Raw genomic sequence first — 21,909 nt, 5'->3', positions numbered from 1 at the left:
AGATTGAGGATTATATGTTGTATGATAGTTCAATTTAAAGTTAAGAAAACGGTAATTTTAGTATATAATTAAAAAAATATGATAAAAATTATAATATTTTAGGTTAGATATAATTTAAAATAATATTATTTTTATTACGTTTAAATTCATATTTTTTAACTTTAAATTACATTGTCGTTCCTTAAACTTTCCTATCAAAAATCCTTTTCGAATAATTTTATAGAAATAATATTTATTTAAATATTAATTATTTAACAAATTATTTTGAGAGTAGTATTCTTTTAATAAAAGCACATTCGGTAGATTATATTTTGTAAGATGTATTTTATTGATAGGATAGAATCTTAAGATGGAAATTTTAATATTTACGTAATCAAATTAAAAGAATGGGAATAAAAATAAAAGAATATTAAAAATTTGGACAAACTTTTAAAAATAAGTATTGTGAACAAAATGTGTCAAAGATACACACAGATATAAGTCAGCCAAATAATAAATAATAATGATGAGATGCATGTATAAATTTTATTGTCAATTATTTAATAAGTATATGTTTAAGAGTATGTATTTAATTTTTTTTAAATATATATTTAAATTATATGAGATTTAAAATTATTATGATAAAAACTTATTAATTTTGAATTGTTAAAGATATCTCTTGGACTTGTTTAGACGATAATCAAATACGATTATTATTTTTTTAAATACTTGAGATACCAAATCCAAAATATTCTTTAATTACCATATTGATATGAGATTAATCAAGTTTAAGATATATATTTGATGATTCAAAATTAACAAATTTTGATTATGAGAATTTTAAATCTCACATTATTGAAATATATAATATTTTAAAAATTTAAAATAGACTTTTAAACAATATATATTATTTTAAATATTTAAAATAAGGATGAGTCTATAATGCACTCCACACACCGATATGCACTGGAATAAATTTATAAATAGCCATTAAAATATGAAAAAATGATCTTTTTGGTCATAACTTTTAAAAAAAATATAAAATGAGTATTAAATTTTGGATTTCGTAAAAAAAGAAGAAGTATTGACACTTAATTGTCGTTAAGGACTAATGTGACATTAAATTTTCAAATATAATCACAATTAAATAAAAATAAATATAACAAATTTTGTTAGTTAATACATTCATTTAAAAAAATAATTATAATTTTAGAATTAAAAGATTATTTATAAAGTTATAATTAAAAAAACCATTTATGATTTTAAAAATGAATCGTCAATATATATGTGTGTATAATTGATTTTTTTAGAATTATTAGTTTGAAATATTAAAACGAAATTTAGTTTACAATTGAGGGTTCAAATGAGATTTTTTTTATTAATTTAACATGTTACGCTATCCATTTAATAATAATTAAAGACATGATGTTCATTTCATAATAAAAATGGGAATTGAATGAGATATTATGTAACTTTTAAATGTTTCATGTTCAAAAGTATTATTTTAGTATAGTTTAATGATCATTTAAAAACTTTACCATAAAAATTAATGGTACATTGCGGTGCGTGACATGTACTATAGAATTTTTCCTTAAAATAGTCTTTGAAACAAGTACTTATTGATTTTAAAAATAAAACTTAGGGTCTTTTTGTTTAGCTGTAATTGGTTTTCCAGAAAATGAATTACTGGAATTTGAATTACTGGAAAATGAATTACTGGAATTTAAATTCTGGAAAATGAATTACATTTCTGTAAAATGAATTACATTTCTGTAAAATGAATTACATTTCTGGAAAATGAATTACATTTCTGGAAAATGAATTACATTTCTGGAAAACATCTGGAAAACGTTTTATGATGTTTGGAAGATGTTATTTAAACATTTTTTCCATTTTTAAAAATTATTTATTACAAATATTAAATATAATAAATAATATTATTTATCATAAAACTTAATATTATTATTTTAAAATATTAAAATAATTTATTTATTATTAAATATTAAATATTATTTTATAATTTTATTAATAAAAAATATTAATATTGGTATATTTTAGTGAAATAAAATATTATAAAATATTATAAATTATATTAATTATTTATTAAAGTAATAGTGCTATATTATATTTTAAAAATATTAATTAGTATATTTTAAATATCTTTACTAAAATATTATTGAAATATATAAATAATATTACTCATTATTAAATATATAAAAAAATTTATTATATATTATTAAAATAAAAATATAATATCTTATATTATTATAATATAATTGATTATTTTATATAATATTAAAAAATATAATATTATATTATTAAAAATATTAATAAAAATATTTTAATAATTAATATTTTGATGAAAATGATATTAAAATATTTTATTAATATTAAATTCATAAAATAAAATTATTTTGAGTATTTTTGCTTTGAAGTGAAAAATTCAGAAAATGACTTACGGAAAATGAATCCGTAAGTCATTTTACAGAAAACACAAAGGAAATTCTGTTACTAGGAAAATGAATTACATTCCGGAAAACGAATTACGTGAAACAAACACGGGAAAACGTTTTTCGAAAAACAAATTACGTGAAACAAACACGGGAAAACATTTTCCAGAAAACGAATTACTTGAAATAAACACGGAAATTCGGGGAAAACCAATTCCGTAATTCTAATTACGGGAAACAAACAGACCCTTAAACTTATACATGTGTGTTCTTATTGCCTCCATAGTTGTTAACATGTATCTCAAATTTTTTAAAAAAAAAGTCGTACACATTTTCAGACATATTATTTATTTAACAAAATAGAAGTGTATTGATGAATTGTTTTCTCTTGAATTTAATAAAAATAAAAATAAAAATAAAATCTAAAAAAAAACTTTAGAAATGATTTATTTTTCCTACAAAAAACCTTGTGACATAGAAATACATTTATGACAACACTTGCCTTTCAAACCTCTCAAAAGAGGCAGAGAGATGTATGAAGATATAAAACTACGTACTACCAAAGCATTGAATGAGGTTTATCGAATATATAGCAAAAGATAAATCACCAATAATCTTTACAAGAGCACTGCCCATTTCGAAAGCAATGAAATCCAGATGCATCCCTCAACAAGATCTCTCTCTTTGTGATGATTGAAACGAATTTCATAAACGTATGGCAGTCTCCACATACATGGATGTTCTTCACAATCCTTATGGGTTCCCCACGCTTGGTCATCAAAAGCCCGTATGTTGTTGCTAGTTTTGCACTATGATACAGTAAGAAATCCTTCTTCTGATGCTCCTCCACCTCATGAAGAACAAAGCTCGTGTCCGGGACATAGCCGGCTTTTTTGCATTCCAAATCTAGAATTTCCAGCCCTCGAAAGATGTCTTTCGTTTGGTGATGCGATTTGTCTCTTGCATAGAATGAGTGTACGCTGTTCTGATGAATGATCCAACTTCGGGCCGGGTTTTTCCGGAAACCCTTTTCTCTCATATCCTCTCTGACCATTTCAGAGCAATGCCATCTCCCAGATGCAGAGTATAGATTTGAAATGAGTATGTATGTAGAGGGATCCTGTGGCTTCATTGCAAGTATGTGCTTTGCCACTCGTTTCCCTATCTTCGTGTTCGATCGAATTCTGCAACTATCGAGCAAAGCACGCCAAACAGATGCCTTTGGCTCGAGAGTCATCTTCTCGATCATTTCCTCTGCTTCTTCAAGAAAACCCCAGTGTCCTAAAACACTAACAAAGGAAGCATAATGCTGTGAAGTAGGCTCAATGTCATAATTGGTTCTCATGGAGAGAAATAGCCTACGACAGTTGTCCACTAAATCCAAGTTAGTGTGTCGATAGGCAGAAATAACCAAGAGCAAAGAAATTGTATCAGGCTGAATGCCTGCCTCCTGCATCTTAGACCAAACAGATAACGCCTCATCGCCCTGCCTATGAAGAATATGGCCAGCAATCAAAGCATTCCATGAAACTACATCCCAAATGGGAATAACACTGAAAATTTTGATTGCACCATTCATGTTCCCACATTTGGCGTACATGCTAATCATGGAATTCAACACCCCTAAATCAGTCATGAACCCAGTTTTAAGAGCATGGCAGTGAATTTGTTCTCCAATCTCTTGAAACCCTAAAGTTCCACATGCACCGAGGATGGAAGTTAAAGTTACTTCATCCATATCCATTGTTCCTTCTAGTCGGCATCTATGAAAAAAGGAAATTGCCTCATCAGGTTGTCCGTTTCGAGCATACCCACATAACATTGATGTACAAACAACAGAGCTATCATGTTCAAGAGGCCAAATGTGGAACATTTTCTCAGCATCTGCCATCCTTCCACACCGAATGCACATATCTACCAATGCTGCTTCAACATGAACATTTGATCCGAAACCAAACTTGACACAAAAGCCTTGAATTTGCTCACTAGCACTTGCATCCATGATCAACGAACAAGCATTAATAACACTGCTCAAACTGAAATCAGTTAATTCTAAACCTTCTTCCACCATTTCAATGAACAACTTTACTGCCTTCAAACCTTCACCGTTTCTGCAGAATCCCGCCATAAGAGCATTGTAAGAAATGCAATTCTTCTCAGGCATCTCGTTGAAAACCTCCACAGCCAAATCCACCAAACCAAATTCCATATAGGCAGTAATCATTTCAGTCCAAGTAATAACATCCCTAACAGGCATGCTCTCAAACAAAACCACCACATCTCCTACACTACCACATTTAGTATAAAGTCCAATAAGTGCATTATTCACGCTCAAATTACCCTCTAATCCAATTCTAATGGCGTGAGCATGAACTTCTTTGCCTTTCATAAAAGCATTGCTTCCTTGACAAGCACTCAAAACAGCGGAAATAGTGAAAAAATCAGCTCTAAAACAACCAATTCCTTGCATTACACGGAAATATTCAAACGCTTTCTTATACATCCCTTCCTTAACCAAACTTGAAATCACTGTATTCCACGAAGCAACATCTCTTCCAGGCATTTCGTCAAACACATTAAAAACAAACCCCAAACCCCCCTTATATTTCCCGTACAAGCCCATCAAAGCATTGGCTACAAAAGTACTATCCAAAAAACCCAATTTGATAGCTAACCCATGAACTTGAAATCCCAATTCTAACTCCAAAATTCTAACACAAGCACTTAAAATTGCGACAAAAGTGAACTCGTTAGGATCAATACCTTCAGCCCTCATCTTCATAAAAAGTCGTATCGCTTTGCTCCCTTGATTTGATTTCACAAAACCCGAAATCAAGGACGAGTATGTTACAACACTGGGGCAAGAAAGAGAGACAAAAACGTTGAGAGAAAGATTTAAAAGACCCAGTTTCAGGTAAGCTAAAACTAGAGAATTCCCCAAATAGCTATCTTCTGGAAACTTGAGAGAGCATGCATGAATAGCTTTCGCCAGGTCAGCGTCAGAATACTGGACCGAGAGGTTAAGTAAAGAAAGCAAGGAATTAATGTCATTGAGAATGGGGGGTGCTTTAGGGAGCGTGTGCCGAGAGAGTGAGGTGGGGGAGGAGAGGAGGAGCTGGCGGTGGTGAGATTTGGGTTTGGGAAGCGGGAGAAAAGAGGAGTACGGTGGAGCTGGCGGTGGTTTGATAGGGAAACAGTGGCGGAGGAAAGGGCGCTTTTGGGGATGGATAACGGTGGACATGGATTGAGACAAAAAGCAGAGGCGCAAACATATTACTTCGGTACTTCAATCGTTTTATTGCTCCTTAATTTACATACCTTCTTATTTACCCGAACACTCCACGCGTCTAAAAGTGTGCGTTTTACACACGTGCAAGTGCATTATATATCTTGCTATTAAGGATAAAATACACCAATAGTCTTTTAGTTATAAAGAGCTTTTTTTATAATTTTCAATTATAAAACGATTATTTTACTTAAAAAATAATAACTTTCTGTGCGTCCTCCCCTGCCATGACTGGAACTCAGCGCTAGAATTTGTTTCCGTCGGCGTTTCAGTGGTAGCGTGGTCGCTCTACGCAGAACAAAGGTTCAACCGAGTGTTATTGGTGGAGGAAATGGAGATGGCGTTGTCGATGGTGAAGCCAGAGACGAGGTTCGATGATTCAAGTGAAGTGGAAAAGCGAGCGAAAGAATTAAGGAGCAAGATAAGTTGGTTACAAATTGTTACAAGTTGCTCCTAATTCTAAAAAATAATATTTAATATTTTAAAATATACTGATTTAATCCCTCTTTTAATTCATTTTCAGGAGTATCTCCTTCACTATCATCCTTCAGCGTCATGTCAGTAATTATTTCTTCACCATCGTCATCAATCGTCGTCGTTCAAAAAAACCATTCTTATATGAACCTTTGCAAGCATCTCAACTCACCTGCGCCTCTCTCTTTGCACAACTTTTCCATCTCATTCACCATTACATCTCAATCCCTCACCACATGTAATATTCCTCATCGTTATTGATTTTTGCTTGTAATATCTTGTCCGCGATCTCCTAAAACCTCATGATCCTACAATTCACTTTCCTCCTCGCTTCCCTCAGCACCAGATCAATCCTCGATATCCAATCGAGTTTCAACAGATGACCCATCAAAGTCTCCTTTATCCCTGGTTCTCTTTCTCATCATCCCGATGGAGTATAATATATTTTGTTGTTAGATTAAGTGTTGGATATTATTGGCCTCGGAGCTCACAAACAAATTTGCTTGTACAAGTTACATATGATTCGAGCTCGATAAATCAATTGAATCTTGACGACATCGACCTAGGAATGAAGGAGGAGAACGGTGACTGGGACTAGGGTGTTTTTATTGGGATTTTTTTTTGGACTCTTGAGATGGCGAAGCAGAATCAGAGTGAAGAGCATAAATGTCAATGGAGGTTGAAGATTGTAATTTTTTTATAATTTCTTTTTGAAATTGGTGCCATTATCAACCATAGAATGATGATGGATGGTGGTGATGGTGAAGGAACGATGACCGTCAAGACGGTAAAAGATGACTGTGAAGGGGATAATAATGAAAATGTGTTAGAAAATGGATTAAATTGATGTGATTTTAAAATATTGAGGCTAATTTCTTAGAATTAGGACTAAATTATGATAATATGTGAAAGTTGAGGGCTAAATTTTTTATTAATGTATAATTTTTTAACGAAAAAGGATCGATTTATTACTTTTTTTTTAAATCAAATGACTATTTTGTAACTTTTCATAATTGAAAAACTCGATAAAAATACCCTATAAGTGAGACTATTTGTATATTTTACCCTAAACTCAACAACATTTTTCAATTTGATTAATTTTTTAGGTACACTACAAGTTTAGTATCTAAAATATTATATTTGTTATGTTTTAATATCTAAACATTTTTTTTTTCAAAATTATTAATAACGTTTAGTTTATATTTCATTTTGGTGTCCCATCATTAAAAACTTAAAGGTGATGTTGACGTGTCATCATAAGGTAATGTTAGATCATCAATGAAAAAACGATACGTCGTCAGTTATGTTAAGTTTTTAACAAAGAGTATCAAAATTAAACTTAAATAAAACGTTAGATATGATTTTCAGAAAAAATAAAATTTAAATATCAAAATAGAATAAAAAGTAATAGTTTAAGTACTAAACTTATGGTTTACCTTTATTATTTTTTGGGTTCAAGTTAGTCTTAAAGTTTGACAACTTTAACTTGAAAAACAGTGGTCGGAGTAGGGATGGCAAAAAAATCCGAACCCGACGGGAAAAACCGAAAATCGAATTAAACGGGTCGGATTTGGGGATGCTAAACGGGGATGGGGACGGGTTTGGTAATCCCCGCCCCGATTACCCGACCCGATAAATATTAAAAATAATTATTATATATATATATAATATTAATAAATGTAATTTAAATTAAAATATATATAATATTTATATATTTAATTTAAATATATATATCGGGCCCGATACCCGGCCCGATATCCGTTTATGCTAAACGAGGATACCCGTTTCCCCGCGATTTTCCCCGATTACCCGATGGGGATCCCCGTTTAAATCCCCGCAGTTTTTTAAGCGGGGACGGGGGGACCAATACCTGGCCTGAACCCGGCCTGTTGCCATCCCTAGGTCGGAGTGAGCATTCAATGGACTTGAGTCGAGTTGAGTAAAAAACTTTTGAGCTATTTGAGTTGACGAGTCATATTTTACAACTCGGAGTTGCTTGATATTTTTTCGAGTCGAGTTATTTGAGTTTCTCTATAAAATAATATTTTTTCATTTAAAAAGGGTCTCATTAAAACCCCCTTCTTATTCAAGTCATGCCGAAGCAAAACCAAAGACAGTGGAAGGAGGGAAAAGAGTACCCAAAATATATTAATAACTAAATCGAACAATTACATAGTAGAGTTTAGAAAATCTAACATCACAAAATGATACAAAAAAATAAAAACAAAGCGATGATAGTCTAAAAAGTCAAACAACAAACAACATCTTGAGTTCTCGAATTATATTGTCAAAGACCTTAAACTTCATCTTCTTCTTCATGCACTATCGGTAGCTTTAAAAAACTTATTCTTTATCGACTATACTTGATAAATCTAAAAAAAATCAAAACAAACATGTTAGTTAAATTATAAATAAATTTATTATATAAATAAAGTAAAAAAATTAACATTACAAATCAAAACAAAAATATTACCATCTTCCATGTCTTGAAGTTTCATAAAATACTCGTCAAGATTGATGGGATCTTTAGATTTTCGAAGCCAATTCTGAGTACAAATCAAAGCTTCAACCATATTCGGAGTTAATGAACTTCTAAAACCATCTAGAACACGTCCACCGGTACTGAATGCACTTTTTGAGGCAACTGTCGAAATAGGAATCGAGAAAACATCTCAAGCCATTTGTGCAAGAACAAGGTATCTTGGACTATTCACTTTCCACCACAATTAATAAATCAAATGAACTCGAGTTGTTTTCATCTTCCTCTTCATCTAAATATTTATCCAACTTAGACTTTTGTTCCAAACCAACTTGTTGCTTCTTCAACAAATATTGTTGCACAACGAAACTCGCCTTTGATTGATACAAGTCCACACTTTTTTCGGAATACTTGATTGACTTTCATTAAACGCTCACAGTTCTCCTGTAATGCCCCAAATATCGAATTAGGGACTTTATTGAAAGGATTTAAAAATTTGAGGATTTATTTGATTAAATGATAAAAGATGATAATGATTTGGATTAATGGTTTAGACTAAATTGTAATAATGGATGATTAAGAGGGCATTTTGGTCTTTTAAGGGGAAAATGAATTTAAAATTTGTTTTAATAAGGTTTTAAAGTAAAGAAGGGAAAGGGGAAAATAGGTTACCAAAAGTCATTTCTCTTTTCTTTTTCTTTCCCCGTGGAAAAAGCTCTCATCCATAGCAAATGTAAGATTTTATTTGGTTAGTGTTTCCTTTCGATTTTGGTTGGTTCTTGCAAACTTAAGTGATAGGTAAGCTTAAAGAAATGTTATATAAGATTAAAACTATGAGATAGAGGAAATAATGGAGATTTAAGAAAATGAATTTTGAAATGATATGTTAAGATATGAGTGTTTATTGATGTTTATTAGTAGATTTGACTTGTCAAAGAGGTAAATGAGAGATTAGAAGCATTGGATGGGTTTAAAAACAAGTTAGAAAAAGTGGTGTGATTCTTAGTTTGAAATGTTCTTGGGAGATGTTAAGTATTTTAAGAAGCTAAATGAAGGGAATTTAGTAGGGATAAACAAAGAAGAGTTTAATGGCATTGTTGGGTGTAAGCATAAGGAAATTTGACCAAATTTGGGTAAGAATCAGGCTGAAAAATAGAAAATATGGGTAAGAGTATCGGTACTGATAGAACAGTAATGATACTATAGGCTTGAAATTGGAAGAATCAGTTGAGAAGTATCGATACTGGTGCGAGAAGTATCGATATTGATGTAAGAAGTATCGATACCGAAAGGGGAGTATCAATACTATGAGGAAGGTATTGATACCATTGATTGCATAATGCAAAAATGGTATCGATGACGTAATAGAGTATCAGTACCATAGTATAGTAGTATCTATACCATGACAGAGGTATCGATACTATTGAGCCAGAAATCTTAAAATAGGTTGATATTGTTATATAAAATTTAATAATATGTACTAATGAGTAATGTTTAAGTATAATTGTTACGTGTATTTGATTTATGTTTAAGTAGATCGAAATCAAGCTCTAGAGTCAAGCAAAAGAAAAAGCAAAGGCCAAGTACCTGAGTAATCAACTTTGCATTTTGGATTTCATAGTGAGGCAAGCCAGGTGAGTGCATTTAATATGTACTTATGTGTACGATAGTCATAAATGTATGATTGATTGATATATGTATAGTGATTACCGAATGACACTTTGTGTATAAAAAGTTAAGAAATTCATACTAAGTATATGAATTTCCATAAGGGCACTATGTGTGCAAAATTAAGAAATTCATACTAAGTGTATGAATTTCTGTATGGACACTATGTGTGCAAAATTAAGAAATTCATACTAAATGTGTGAATTTCCATATGGGCACTATGTGTGCAAAATTAAGAAATTCATACTAATGAGGCGTTTGGTTCGTATGAATCCATTGGAATTAGGGGGAATTGGAATCCAATTCCACCACTTTCCCATGTTTGGTTCAAGTTTTCAAAGGAAATTAGAATCCTAAATGACTTCAACTTTCCATCAAATAGGGGAAAGTAAATTACATACATAACATGAGAGAATTAAAATCCTTTTAAGGAGGGAATGTGAAATTTGACCATACTACCCTCATCATTATTTTCCATATATTTACTTTTTATTTTTCTTATTTTATTGGTTTTTTTTTCTTATTTTCATTTGTTTTCTTTTTTTATTTGTTTATTATGTATATACAATCATTAGTATTTTCCTTTATTTTATTCTTTTTTTTATTTTATTTTGCTCGTTATCTTTATTTTGATTATTTTATTTATTTTTCTTCATTTTTTATTTCTTTTGTTTTTTATGTTCTTTATTTTATTTAGTTTTTTTTATCTTTATTTTATTTTTTATGTCTTTTCTTTATCTTATTTTCCTTTTTTCATTTATTTTTATTTCCTTTATTTTATTTGTCTTTAGTTTATTTATTTTCATTGCCTTTTTTTCTAACATGCTTCTCGACTTTTTTAAGGGTACACTTTAGAATCTATCAGGGGTAAGTGATTTAGATCGTTGTTTTTACCTTTTAATTTAAAGTTACAATCTTTTTAATTAAAGACAACTGGAAATTACGTAGTAACGAAAGGACAGTTCAAGGGTGCTAACCTTTCCTTGATTGTAACCGACTCCCGAATCCGACATATTTTTGGCAATTGGAAGAAGGCGATAGAGACTCCTGGGTGAAATACATTTTGGAAGGGTAGTGAAATCAATTGGGTTGTTTATAAGGACGATGATTGGTTTTTTGGACTTGTAAGTTTTTGGTATATTTTTTTGTAACTAATTGACATACTTCGATTGGGATGCATCGAAATATTGCTCTATCTTTTGGTAACTTATTAACATATTTTGATTGTGATGATTTTAACTTATGATGTTTATTAGCATGATTTTTTATAATTTATTGAAATGAATAATCAATCAATAAAATGAAATGAAATTTAATATTTTTAAAATTTTTATAATATATTACTACATGTAAGTTATAAAACAAACTAAAATTAAGCAAAAAAACAAGAAGGGCAATTCTGTCATTTTACATTACTGAAATCAAATTCATCTGACATGTCTGCGAACCAAACAGAATATTGAATTGGATTCCAATTCAATTTCCTGCCAACCAAACAAGTTTCAGATTCAGATTCCAATTTCTGACAGATTTCAATTCCTTCACAGATTCCAATTCCCTCGGAAACATTCCAACGAACCAAACGCCACCTAAATGTATGAATTTCCGTATGGGCACTATGTGTGCAAAATTAAGAAATTCATACTAAGTGTATGAATTTTCGTATAGGCACCATGTGTGCAAAATTAAGAAATTCATACTAAGTGTGTGAATTTCCGGATGGACACTATGTGTGCAAAAGTAAGAAATTCATACTAAATGTGTGAATTTTTGTATGAGAACTATATGTACAGACATAAAAAATTCATAATAAGTTGGTGAATTTTCGTATTGGTAGTGAGTATGCAACCCATATAAATTATAGTAATGATTGAGAAATGACGGTATTAGCACTACCGATATAAACTATAGAGTGTTTAATGTATTGAAATAATCATTGGAAATTAAAATAGTCATGATATAATTGTGTTTAAATTTTTTCTTATGATTATTTATGCCTCACTAAGAAATTTCTTAGCGTGTGTTAATTTCATGCGTAGGTTTTAATACAAGTTGAGTAAGGAGACCATCGGACATCAAAGCAAATATCGCCTCGTCAGTAACAGTACGACATCCATGTCTACTTTTGATGTATTTAGTTGGCATGTAATAGATTTAGTAAAAACGCACTGAAAAGTATTTATCATTATGTAAAATGATGAAATGTTTGAACATTTCTTTTGTTTATCTACGTAAATTTAATGCATGTTTTATTATTATTAAGTTAAAACCTTTTTATAAAAAGGAACAAAATTTTATGGGTTTTCAAATGTGAAACTATTTTAAAAATGATGTGACATATGTATCTCGTGTACGGAAGGGTATATGAGAGATGGGTGTTACATCTCTCGACAATGGAAGAGTATTCATCAAACAAACAATGCAATTATTTATCAATCATATTCATAACCTCACTAGCAACATTAGGAAAAAGCAAGTATACCCCCAAAATTCACAAAGTCCATTTTCCGTCGCGGATCTAAGATAATGGCTAAGTAAACTATGAAGTTGATATTCTTGACATCACCCCAATACTTGTTGTACTTCTCCCTCATTTTTGAAACCATGGAGATTATTTCTATATCCTCACAATTTATCCATTCATTAAGTAAACAATGCATGTCTATCAATATTTCCCAAAAGAAATGAGAGGTGACATGTAATGATCGAGTCACCTTTAATGTAAGATCATAAAAAGGCTCTAAAACTTTTTCAATTCTTTGAACATTTTCCCAATCATCAAATATAGGGACTCAATCTCTAACTGTGAGGTCGAGAAAAAAACTATTGTCATTACGAGCATATGAATCAAATGCATGTTCATATTTTTCAGCCACATTCAACATCATATATGTTGAGTTCCACCTAGTAAGCATATCTAAATACAAATGAACTTTAGTATTTAGCATTTCTTCTTCTGCTCGATTATAGAAAGTTTTCATCCTTGATGGTGATGCTCTTATGTACCTTACAACATCTATAACTTTATCAACAGACAAAGAAGTATACTTAACACCTTATTGTATGATGAGATTAATAACGTGCCCAACATATCTTATATGCATATATTTCCCATTTGTAACACAAATATTTTGATGATTCAATTTCTTTTTCAAATATTCAATACACACCATTAACATATGCATTATCAACTATAATAGTGAAGACTCTCTCAATCCCCTAATCTCGAATACACTTTTCAAGGGCTTGGCCTATGCTTTCACCTCTATGAGTATATATCAGACAAAAGTTTATTATTTTCTTTTGTAACATCCATTCATCATCTATCTAATGTGCCGTTAGAACCATATAAGATACCCTTTGCAGTGAAGTCCAAGTGTTAGTTGTCAAAAAATTATGCTTGTATCTTTTTCAAAAATATTCTTCATTAATCTCTTCATGGAGTTGAATAAATCGAGACAATCCCTTCTAATTGTAAAACGAGAAGGGAGATGAAATCTTGGGCATGTTAAAGAAAGAAATGACTTAAACCCTTCACTCTCTACAATTCGAAAACGTAGCTCATCCATGATTATCATGTGAATCAATGCCTTTCTAATAGCCTCTTCTTCAAACTTCCAGATTGAAAGTTATTTCACTTCACTTTTAAGGTTAGATCGAAATATTGCTATTTCAGATTGTCTAGAATCTGAAGTATTGTCTCGAGGTTTTTTAACCATGTCTTCAAATGATTATTCAAACTAGTTGTAGAACCCCCAGTTTCCATACAATAAGTCGTGTCACAATAATTGCATTTTGCCCTATTTTCTCCATCTTCAGTTACATATTTTTTGAAATGATTCTAACATGATACTCATAGTTTTTGTCTATTTCAAACATTTTTATTACTCGTTGGATCATTGACTTTACATGTAGAACTTTGTGAACTTTAAGTTGAACTATGATCACATTGTTGCGAGCTTTGAGTCCCATGTGATTCACTCATCCACAATATCATAAAAAATAAGAATTGTGATGAATATACAAAATATAAAAGGACAAAACCAAATGATTAAACACACATAAAAAGAATCACGAAATTCATAAAAGAAAATATAAAATTCTGGTGTTAACAAGAAAGTAGTATCAAACTACACCGTTCAAATATATTCTTTGAAACAATGGGCACACCAATAACAATTTCATGGGAAAATAACAATTAATCCAACTTTCAAACTTTTTTAGTTTATTTATGGGGTATAACATGTAACACCCCCAACCCGTATCCGACCCGAATACGAGTCTGAGGTGTCACCTTGACTTTTCAAACTTTGACACTTATTGAAAAACAAGGAAATTTAAAAACTTTCATTCAAAATAAAGACTGTTAATTTACAAAAATTGACCATACTACACAAAATTGATCAGAGCATTTATAACTCACAAATTGTTTACATGCCAACACACTAATTACAACAAAATACCTACATTGCAAGTTACTCCTGATCTGATCCTTCCTGTAAAGTATACTGTCCACTAAGCTCTTAATTCTGATCTTCCTGCTTCTTGGCACCTACGTGTAAATCACTTACACGCTAAGTCACAGACTTAGTGAGGCAATAAATGAACATGTAACAATAAATTCATGCATACGCACCCTTACCTTTTTATCATGATATTTCAATGTACATATATATTATATGATAACATATGTAAACATGATATGCACATCTGAACTTTACTTCTTATACACTTTTCCATTCCATTTATCTGTAAATTGCCCATGTACATTATTGAGAACAGAGGTACTTGAGTAAATTGAGGTTGTGCACTAATGCTGTCACCACAGCTCAATAAATTCCCTCATGGGGCACCAAACATTCGTTCAGTATTTGTCCCGAAGGACCACTATTTCCCGAAGGACCACTGATTGTTCCGAAGAACCACTATGTCCCGAAGGACCACTGTATATCCCTCGACTCTTGGCATGCCAATTATACCCATATTTCTCATATTAAAGGACATGGGCTTAATTAAAATTCTCATTATCATATCACTGCTATCACTTCTCATATAGCACATAATTTATTTCATATACACATGATTCTTTTCAATATTCACATACCTGTATCATATTACCCTTGCAATGGCATTTGTTCACATAATATCATATTAAAGCATAATAAATTGTGCACAAAATCACTATAACAATAATGCATGTATGCATATACATGAATATGAAATTATGAATTCAACTATCAAAGATAGACTTATCACAAGTCTTATCTCTATACACTTAAACCATAAGATGCACTCACCTTAGCCTTGCTCGTTTTGACTCGATATTAATCATTTGATTGTTCCGGAATAGGCTTACGTTCTATATCTACATAGTAATACATTAATACATATCAATATACTAATTAATATATACTAAACTATCACTTCTTATTCTAAAAGAAAGGATAACTTTATCTTTAATGAGGATATGCATCGATGCACTCTACAGTGTATCAATGTATTCCTTAACGGGTGCATCGATGCACTACTTATGCATCGCTGCACGAATAACATTCGATGTTTTTATTCAATGGGGTGCATCGATGCACTCCTTATGCATCGATGCACTAATGGCATTCGATGTTTTAATTTTATCAGAGTGCATCGAGGCACATAGCCCAGAATTGTTATTTTAATCACAAAATTCATCCATTTTTCTCCCCAATTCTTCTTATTTCACTTCCTTAAATGTTTCTAACTTGCATACATATACTTATACTCATTACTACTCAATAATCACTTCTTTAAACGTAAAATCCAAACTTCCACATAGAATTCAAGAATTTCACCTCAATTCCAACATGTTCAAAATCTAATTTCAACACTTCATATCCTTTAATTAGATAGATGACAAGTCAAATTCAACTTCTTATTCCAATTATGAACTCTATTTCGAAACTTCATTCACAAACTCCAAATCTTTAAATCCTCCTACACTCTTCATTTTGTTGTTTTGCAGCAAATTAAGCTTTCCTTAATCTTACTTATCACCTAATAGTCAAAACCCAACTTAAATTTCAGCACATAATCAACTTAAAAGAAATCTCACCTTTGCTTAGCTTCACACGTGAAGAACAAGAAGAGAAAGGAAGAGAACTCTGGAAGCTTATGTTTTTTCTTCCTTCTTCCACGTGTAACTAATACAAATATAAGAAATCTTAATTATTTTCCCTTATAAATGACCATTCTATCCTTCAATTTAATTTTTCCTTGCGATTCAACCCTATACCAAATTCAACACTATTCAATCATTCTATTTTAATCACCACATTCTAAAGTTTTATAATTTAGTCACTAACCCGGTATTGAGGCTGTTACAAATCTCCCCCTTAAGAAAATTCGTCCTCAAATTTTCATTGCGCAAAGAGATGGGGGTACTGATTCTTCACGCTCCCATGTTGCTTTCTCTACCTTATGATTCTTCCACAAGACTTTAACCAATGGAATAGTCTTGTTCCTCAATTGCTTCACTTCGTATGCTAAGATTTTAACCGGTTCTTCTTCATAAGTCAAATCCGGTTGAACTTCAACTTCTTCTGGGGTAACGATATGGGAGGGATCGGATCGATATTTCCGAAGCATTGAGACATGGAATACATCATGAATCTTTCCCATTTCAGATGGTGATTCCAACTGATATGCTACTGATCCCACTCTTTTCACGATCTCATATGAACCAATAAATCTGGGACTCAGCTTTCCTTTACGTCCAAACCTCAAAATTTTCTTCAAATGAGATACTTTTAAAAATACATTGTCTCCAAATTAATACTCTATTTCCTTTCTCTTTAAGTCTGCATATGATTTCTGTCTATTAGTTGCTGCTTTAAGATTATTCTGAATAACCTGAACTTTTCCTTTCACTTCTTGAATCAATTCTGGACCGAGGACTTCTCTATCTTTAAGCTCATACCAATTTAGGGGCGTACGACATCTTCTTCCATAAAGAGCTTCATAGGGAGCCATTTTAATGCTTGATTGATAACTATTATTGTAAGCGAACTCAGCAAGAGGCAAATACTTTTCCCATGATCCTTTGAACTCGATAACACAAGCTCTTAACATATCCTCCAAAATTTGGATTGTTCTCTCGGATTGCCCATCGGTTTGTGGATGAAACGCTGTACTAAAGTTCAACCGAGTTCCCAACGTTTTATGCAATGATTTCCAAAATCGTGAAGTAAATCTAGGATCTCGATCCGAAACAATAGAAACAAGCATTCCATGTAAACGTATAATCTCCCTGATGTATAACTCAGCATACTTATCCATGGAAAAGTCGACTTGTACATGAATAAAATGAGCAGACTTAGTCAATCTATCTACAATCACCCAAATGGAATCTCTTTTATTCGGGGTCAAAGGTAACCCCGCTACAAAATCCATTGTTACATTCTCCCATTTCCATTGAGGAATAGACATAGGTTGCAACAGTCCAGACAGAACTTGATGTTCAGCTTTGACTTGCTGACACGTCAAACATTTAGATATGAATTCTGTAATGTCTCTTTTCATTCTAGGCCACCAATATCAACTTTTAAGGTCCATATACATCTTGTTTCCTCCCGGATGCATAGTCAATGGACTACAATGAGCTTCCGTTAACAAATCTTTCTTTAACTCATCATGGTCCGGAATCACCAACCTCCCTTGAAAATACAGACTCCCATCCGACTTAATCTCAAAATCTTTTACTTTCTCTTCTTTCACTTGTTGTAGCTTTTTCAAACACATTTCATCTCTAGCTTGCAATTCTTTAATTCGATCCAACCACGATGGCTTGAGAGTCATTTCTGTACAAATTGCACCGTCTTCACTAATTGATAATCTGGCATTAAGAGTTCGCAAAGCTGCAAACGTATTTTGGCTTAAGGCATCAGCTACTACATTTGCTTTCCCCGGATGGAAATCAATCACTACATCGTAATCCTTTAAGAATTCCACCCATCTTCTTTTTCTTAAATTCAACTCCTTCTGAGTCATCAAATACTTTAAACTCTTATGATCTGTGTACAAATAACATCGTTCACCATATAAGTAGTGACGCCATATCTTAAGAGCGAACACTACTGCCGCCATCTCCAAATCATGTGTTGGATAATTCTTCTCATTTGATTTTAATTGCCTCGAAGCATAGGCCACCACTTTACCTTTATGCATTAACACACATCCCAAACCGTTATGAGACGCATCACTGTACACTACAAAGTTCTTACCAGATTCGGGTTGCACCAAAACTGGAGCTTCTGTCAAAATCTTCTTTAACTTTTCAAAACTCTCTTGACACTCCGGAGTCCAAGCAAATTTTACATATTTCCTCAATAACTTAGTTAGAGGTAATGTTATTATAGAAAAGTTTTTATCGAATCTTCGGTAATAACCAGCTAACCCCAGAAAACTCTGGACTTCTGACATATTCTTTGGAATTTCCCACTCAAAAATAGATTTAATATTTTGAGGATCCACTCGAATTCCTTCGGCAGAAATCATATGTCCAAGGAACGTTACTTCTTTCAACCAGAATTCACATTTGGAAAGTTTGGCATAAAGCTTATTTTCTCTCAAAGTCTGTAGAATTATCTTCAAATACAAATTATGCTCTTCTTCCGACTTCGAATACACTAAGATATCATCGATGAACACCACTACGAATCGATCCAAGTAGGGTTGAAATATTCGGTTCATAAGATCCATGAAAGCAGCTGGAGCATTCGTAACTCCAAATGGCATCACAATAAACTCATAATGACCATACCTCGTTCTGAATATTGTCTTTGAAATATCTTTATCTTGAATCTTCAATTGATGATACCCAGAACGTAAATCAATCTTCGAAAATAATGAAGCTCCCTTTAACTGATCAAATAAATTGTCAATTCGGGGAAGTGGATACTTGTTCTTGATGGTCACTTTATTTAGTTGCCTATAATCAATGCAAAGACGCATGGATCCATCCTTTTTTTGACAAACAAAACTGGAGCTCCCCATGGTGAAACACTCGGTCTAATAAATCCTTTGTCCAATAATTCTTGCAATTGGATCTTTAATTCTTGTAACTCTTTCGGAGCCATTCTGTAGGAGGGTACCATGACGATAGGTGCAGTTCCCGGCATTACTTTAATCTAAAATTCGACTTCTCTGTCTGAAGGCAAACCCGGTAATTCTGCAAGAAAAACGTCAAAAAATTCTCTGACTATAGGGATTTCTTCAATCCCCTTCTCTTTAGCTCTCACATCCAGCACACTTGCAATAAACCCTTGACATCCCTGTAGCAATAACTTCTTTGCCGACATAACTGAAATTACATTAGTCAATGGGTTCCATCCTTCACTAAATACTATAACTTTTACCCCTTCTGGACTTCTCAACGTTACTCTTTTCAGCCTACAGTCAACATTAGCATAATAACGATATAACCAGTCCATTCCCAATATCACCTCGAATTCATCAAAAGGTAGTTCCATCAGATTAGCAGGGAATTCAATTCCCTGAATCCGTATGGGACACCCTCGACATACCATATTGACTCGAGCACTGTGTCCTAACGGATTAGTCACTATTACCTCACTGCTAGTAACTTCTAAAGAAATATTCAATTCTTGCACCAACTTACTGCAAATGTAAGAATAAGTAGACCCCGAATCAATCAATACAAACACATTCTTGTCATACAATTGGAAGGTACCTGCTATGATATCTGGGTCATCTCTATCCTCGCTAGTCTTGAGATTATATACCCGAGCGGTGAAGCGTATCTCTTGTGGAGCTGATGAATCGGATTGACTTCTTCCTCTGCTTCTACCTCTTCCTCTCTGGGGAGCCAAGGCAAACCTCTCTGGCTGAGCGGAATCACCGGCTAACATGGGACAATCCCGAACAAAATGTCCAGTGTCTTCGCACTTAAAGCAGGCTCCAGAGATCAATCTACAAGTTCCCGAGTGATTCCTTCCACAATGTGGACATGGCTTAGCTTGATTCTGATTAGATCTCCCAGCACTTGATCCTATTGACTGAATTTTTCGACCCCTCATTTGATTAGATCCTCTAGCGGAGGATGTCACCGACTCTGTTCTAGCTTGGGGTCTAACACCAGCATCTCTACCTCTCTTGGATGGTGCAGAACTCGAGGATGCACCCGATCTCTTTGACGTCTGAGCTCGTGAATCTCCAAATCTCTCGTTTTGAGCTCTTTCCAGAGCTTTAGCACGGTTCACCACTTCTTGAAATGATGATAGATTCAACACAATTAACATTTCTTTTATTCTTGGACGCAAACCTTCTACAAACCAATCGCAAGCATCTTTTTCCGTAGGAATAAGCTCAGCAGCAAAACGGCTCAGTCTATTGAATTCGCACTCGTACTCATACACTGTACGACTCCATTGTTTCAAACTCATAAACTCTTGTTTCATTTGCCGCATGAACTGATCTCCGATGTACTTATGCTTAAATTCTTCTAAAAAGAAAGACCAAGTTACTTGATCACCAGACATCCTCAAGGTAACATTGGCCCACCAAATTCTCGCTTGCCCTCGGAGTAAGGAGACTACTCCATCCAATTTCTCAGCTTCAGAACAGTGAAGTCCTTCAAGCATAATCTTTACGTCATTAAGCCAAAGGTCCGCAGTAACAGGACCTTCTTCGGCTTCACCTCTAAACTCTGGGGCTCCTAAACTCTTCAACTCCTTTGCAACATTCATTCTAGGAGTGGAAGTAACAGAAGGTTGAAAACGAGCTAATACCGCATCCAGTGTTCTAAAGAACACATTTTGTTCACCTCTAGGCACTCCAGAGGGTGCCTGCTCTTCACTCTGCCTGGCCAGGGCAGGTGAATTGCTGCTCTCAGCGGGCCTATCATCTCCCGCTTCACTCTTAGAGCTATCATGTCCGAACATCTATAATAATATAATCATATCATTCTATTAGCAAAAGAACATACTTACCGTTATATCAGATCAGAAGTTCTCACTATTTTATTGGCATGTACACATTATAAGACACTCTAGACACCGGTTCATGCCGAGAATCGACTAAACCGTAGCTCTGATACCATTAAATGTAACACCCCCAACCCGTATCTGACCTGAATACGAGTCTGAGGTGTCACCTTGACTTTTCAAACTTTGAAACTTATTGAAAAACAAGGAAATTTAAAAACTTTCATTCAAAATAAAGACTGTTAATTTACAAAAATTGACCATACTACACAAAATCGATCAGAGCATTTATAACTCACAAATTGTTTACATGACAACACACTAATTACAACAAAATACCTACATTGCAAGTTACTCCTGATCTGATCCTTCCTGTAAAGTATACTATCCACTAAGCTCTTAATTATGATCTTCCTGCTTCTTGGCACCTACGTGTAAATCACTTACACGCTAAGTCACAGACTTAGTGAGGCAATAAATGAACATGTAACAATAAATTCATGCATATGCACCATTACCTTTTTATCATGATATTTCAATGTACATATATATTATATGATAACATATGTAAACATGATATACACATCTGAACTTTAC

The 21,909-nt window shown here is 32.8% G+C and overlaps 1 protein-coding gene across 1 annotated transcript; it reads right to left on the bottom strand.

The window, feature by feature from the left end:
• Window positions 1–2,992: 2,992 nt before the first annotated feature.
• Window positions 2,993–5,708, bottom strand: LOC120207534 (pentatricopeptide repeat-containing protein At5g03800). The gene has a single exon (XM_039206984.1). The coding sequence runs from the start codon at window positions 5,668–5,670 to the stop codon at window positions 3,034–3,036; it is 2,637 nt and encodes an 878-aa protein (XP_039062915.1). The 5' UTR covers window positions 5,671–5,708; the 3' UTR covers window positions 2,993–3,033.
• Between the last annotated feature and the right edge of the window lie 16,201 nt (window positions 5,709–21,909).

Source organism: Hibiscus syriacus, unplaced genomic scaffold, assembly GCF_006381635.1.
Source record: "Hibiscus syriacus cultivar Baekdansim isolate YM2019G1 unplaced genomic scaffold, ASM638163v2 tig00014862_pilon, whole genome shotgun sequence".
Taxonomy (NCBI): domain Eukaryota; kingdom Viridiplantae; phylum Streptophyta; class Magnoliopsida; order Malvales; family Malvaceae; genus Hibiscus; species Hibiscus syriacus.
The sequence above is the reverse complement of the archived record's forward strand: the minus strand, read 5'-3'. Positions and strand labels throughout refer to the sequence as shown.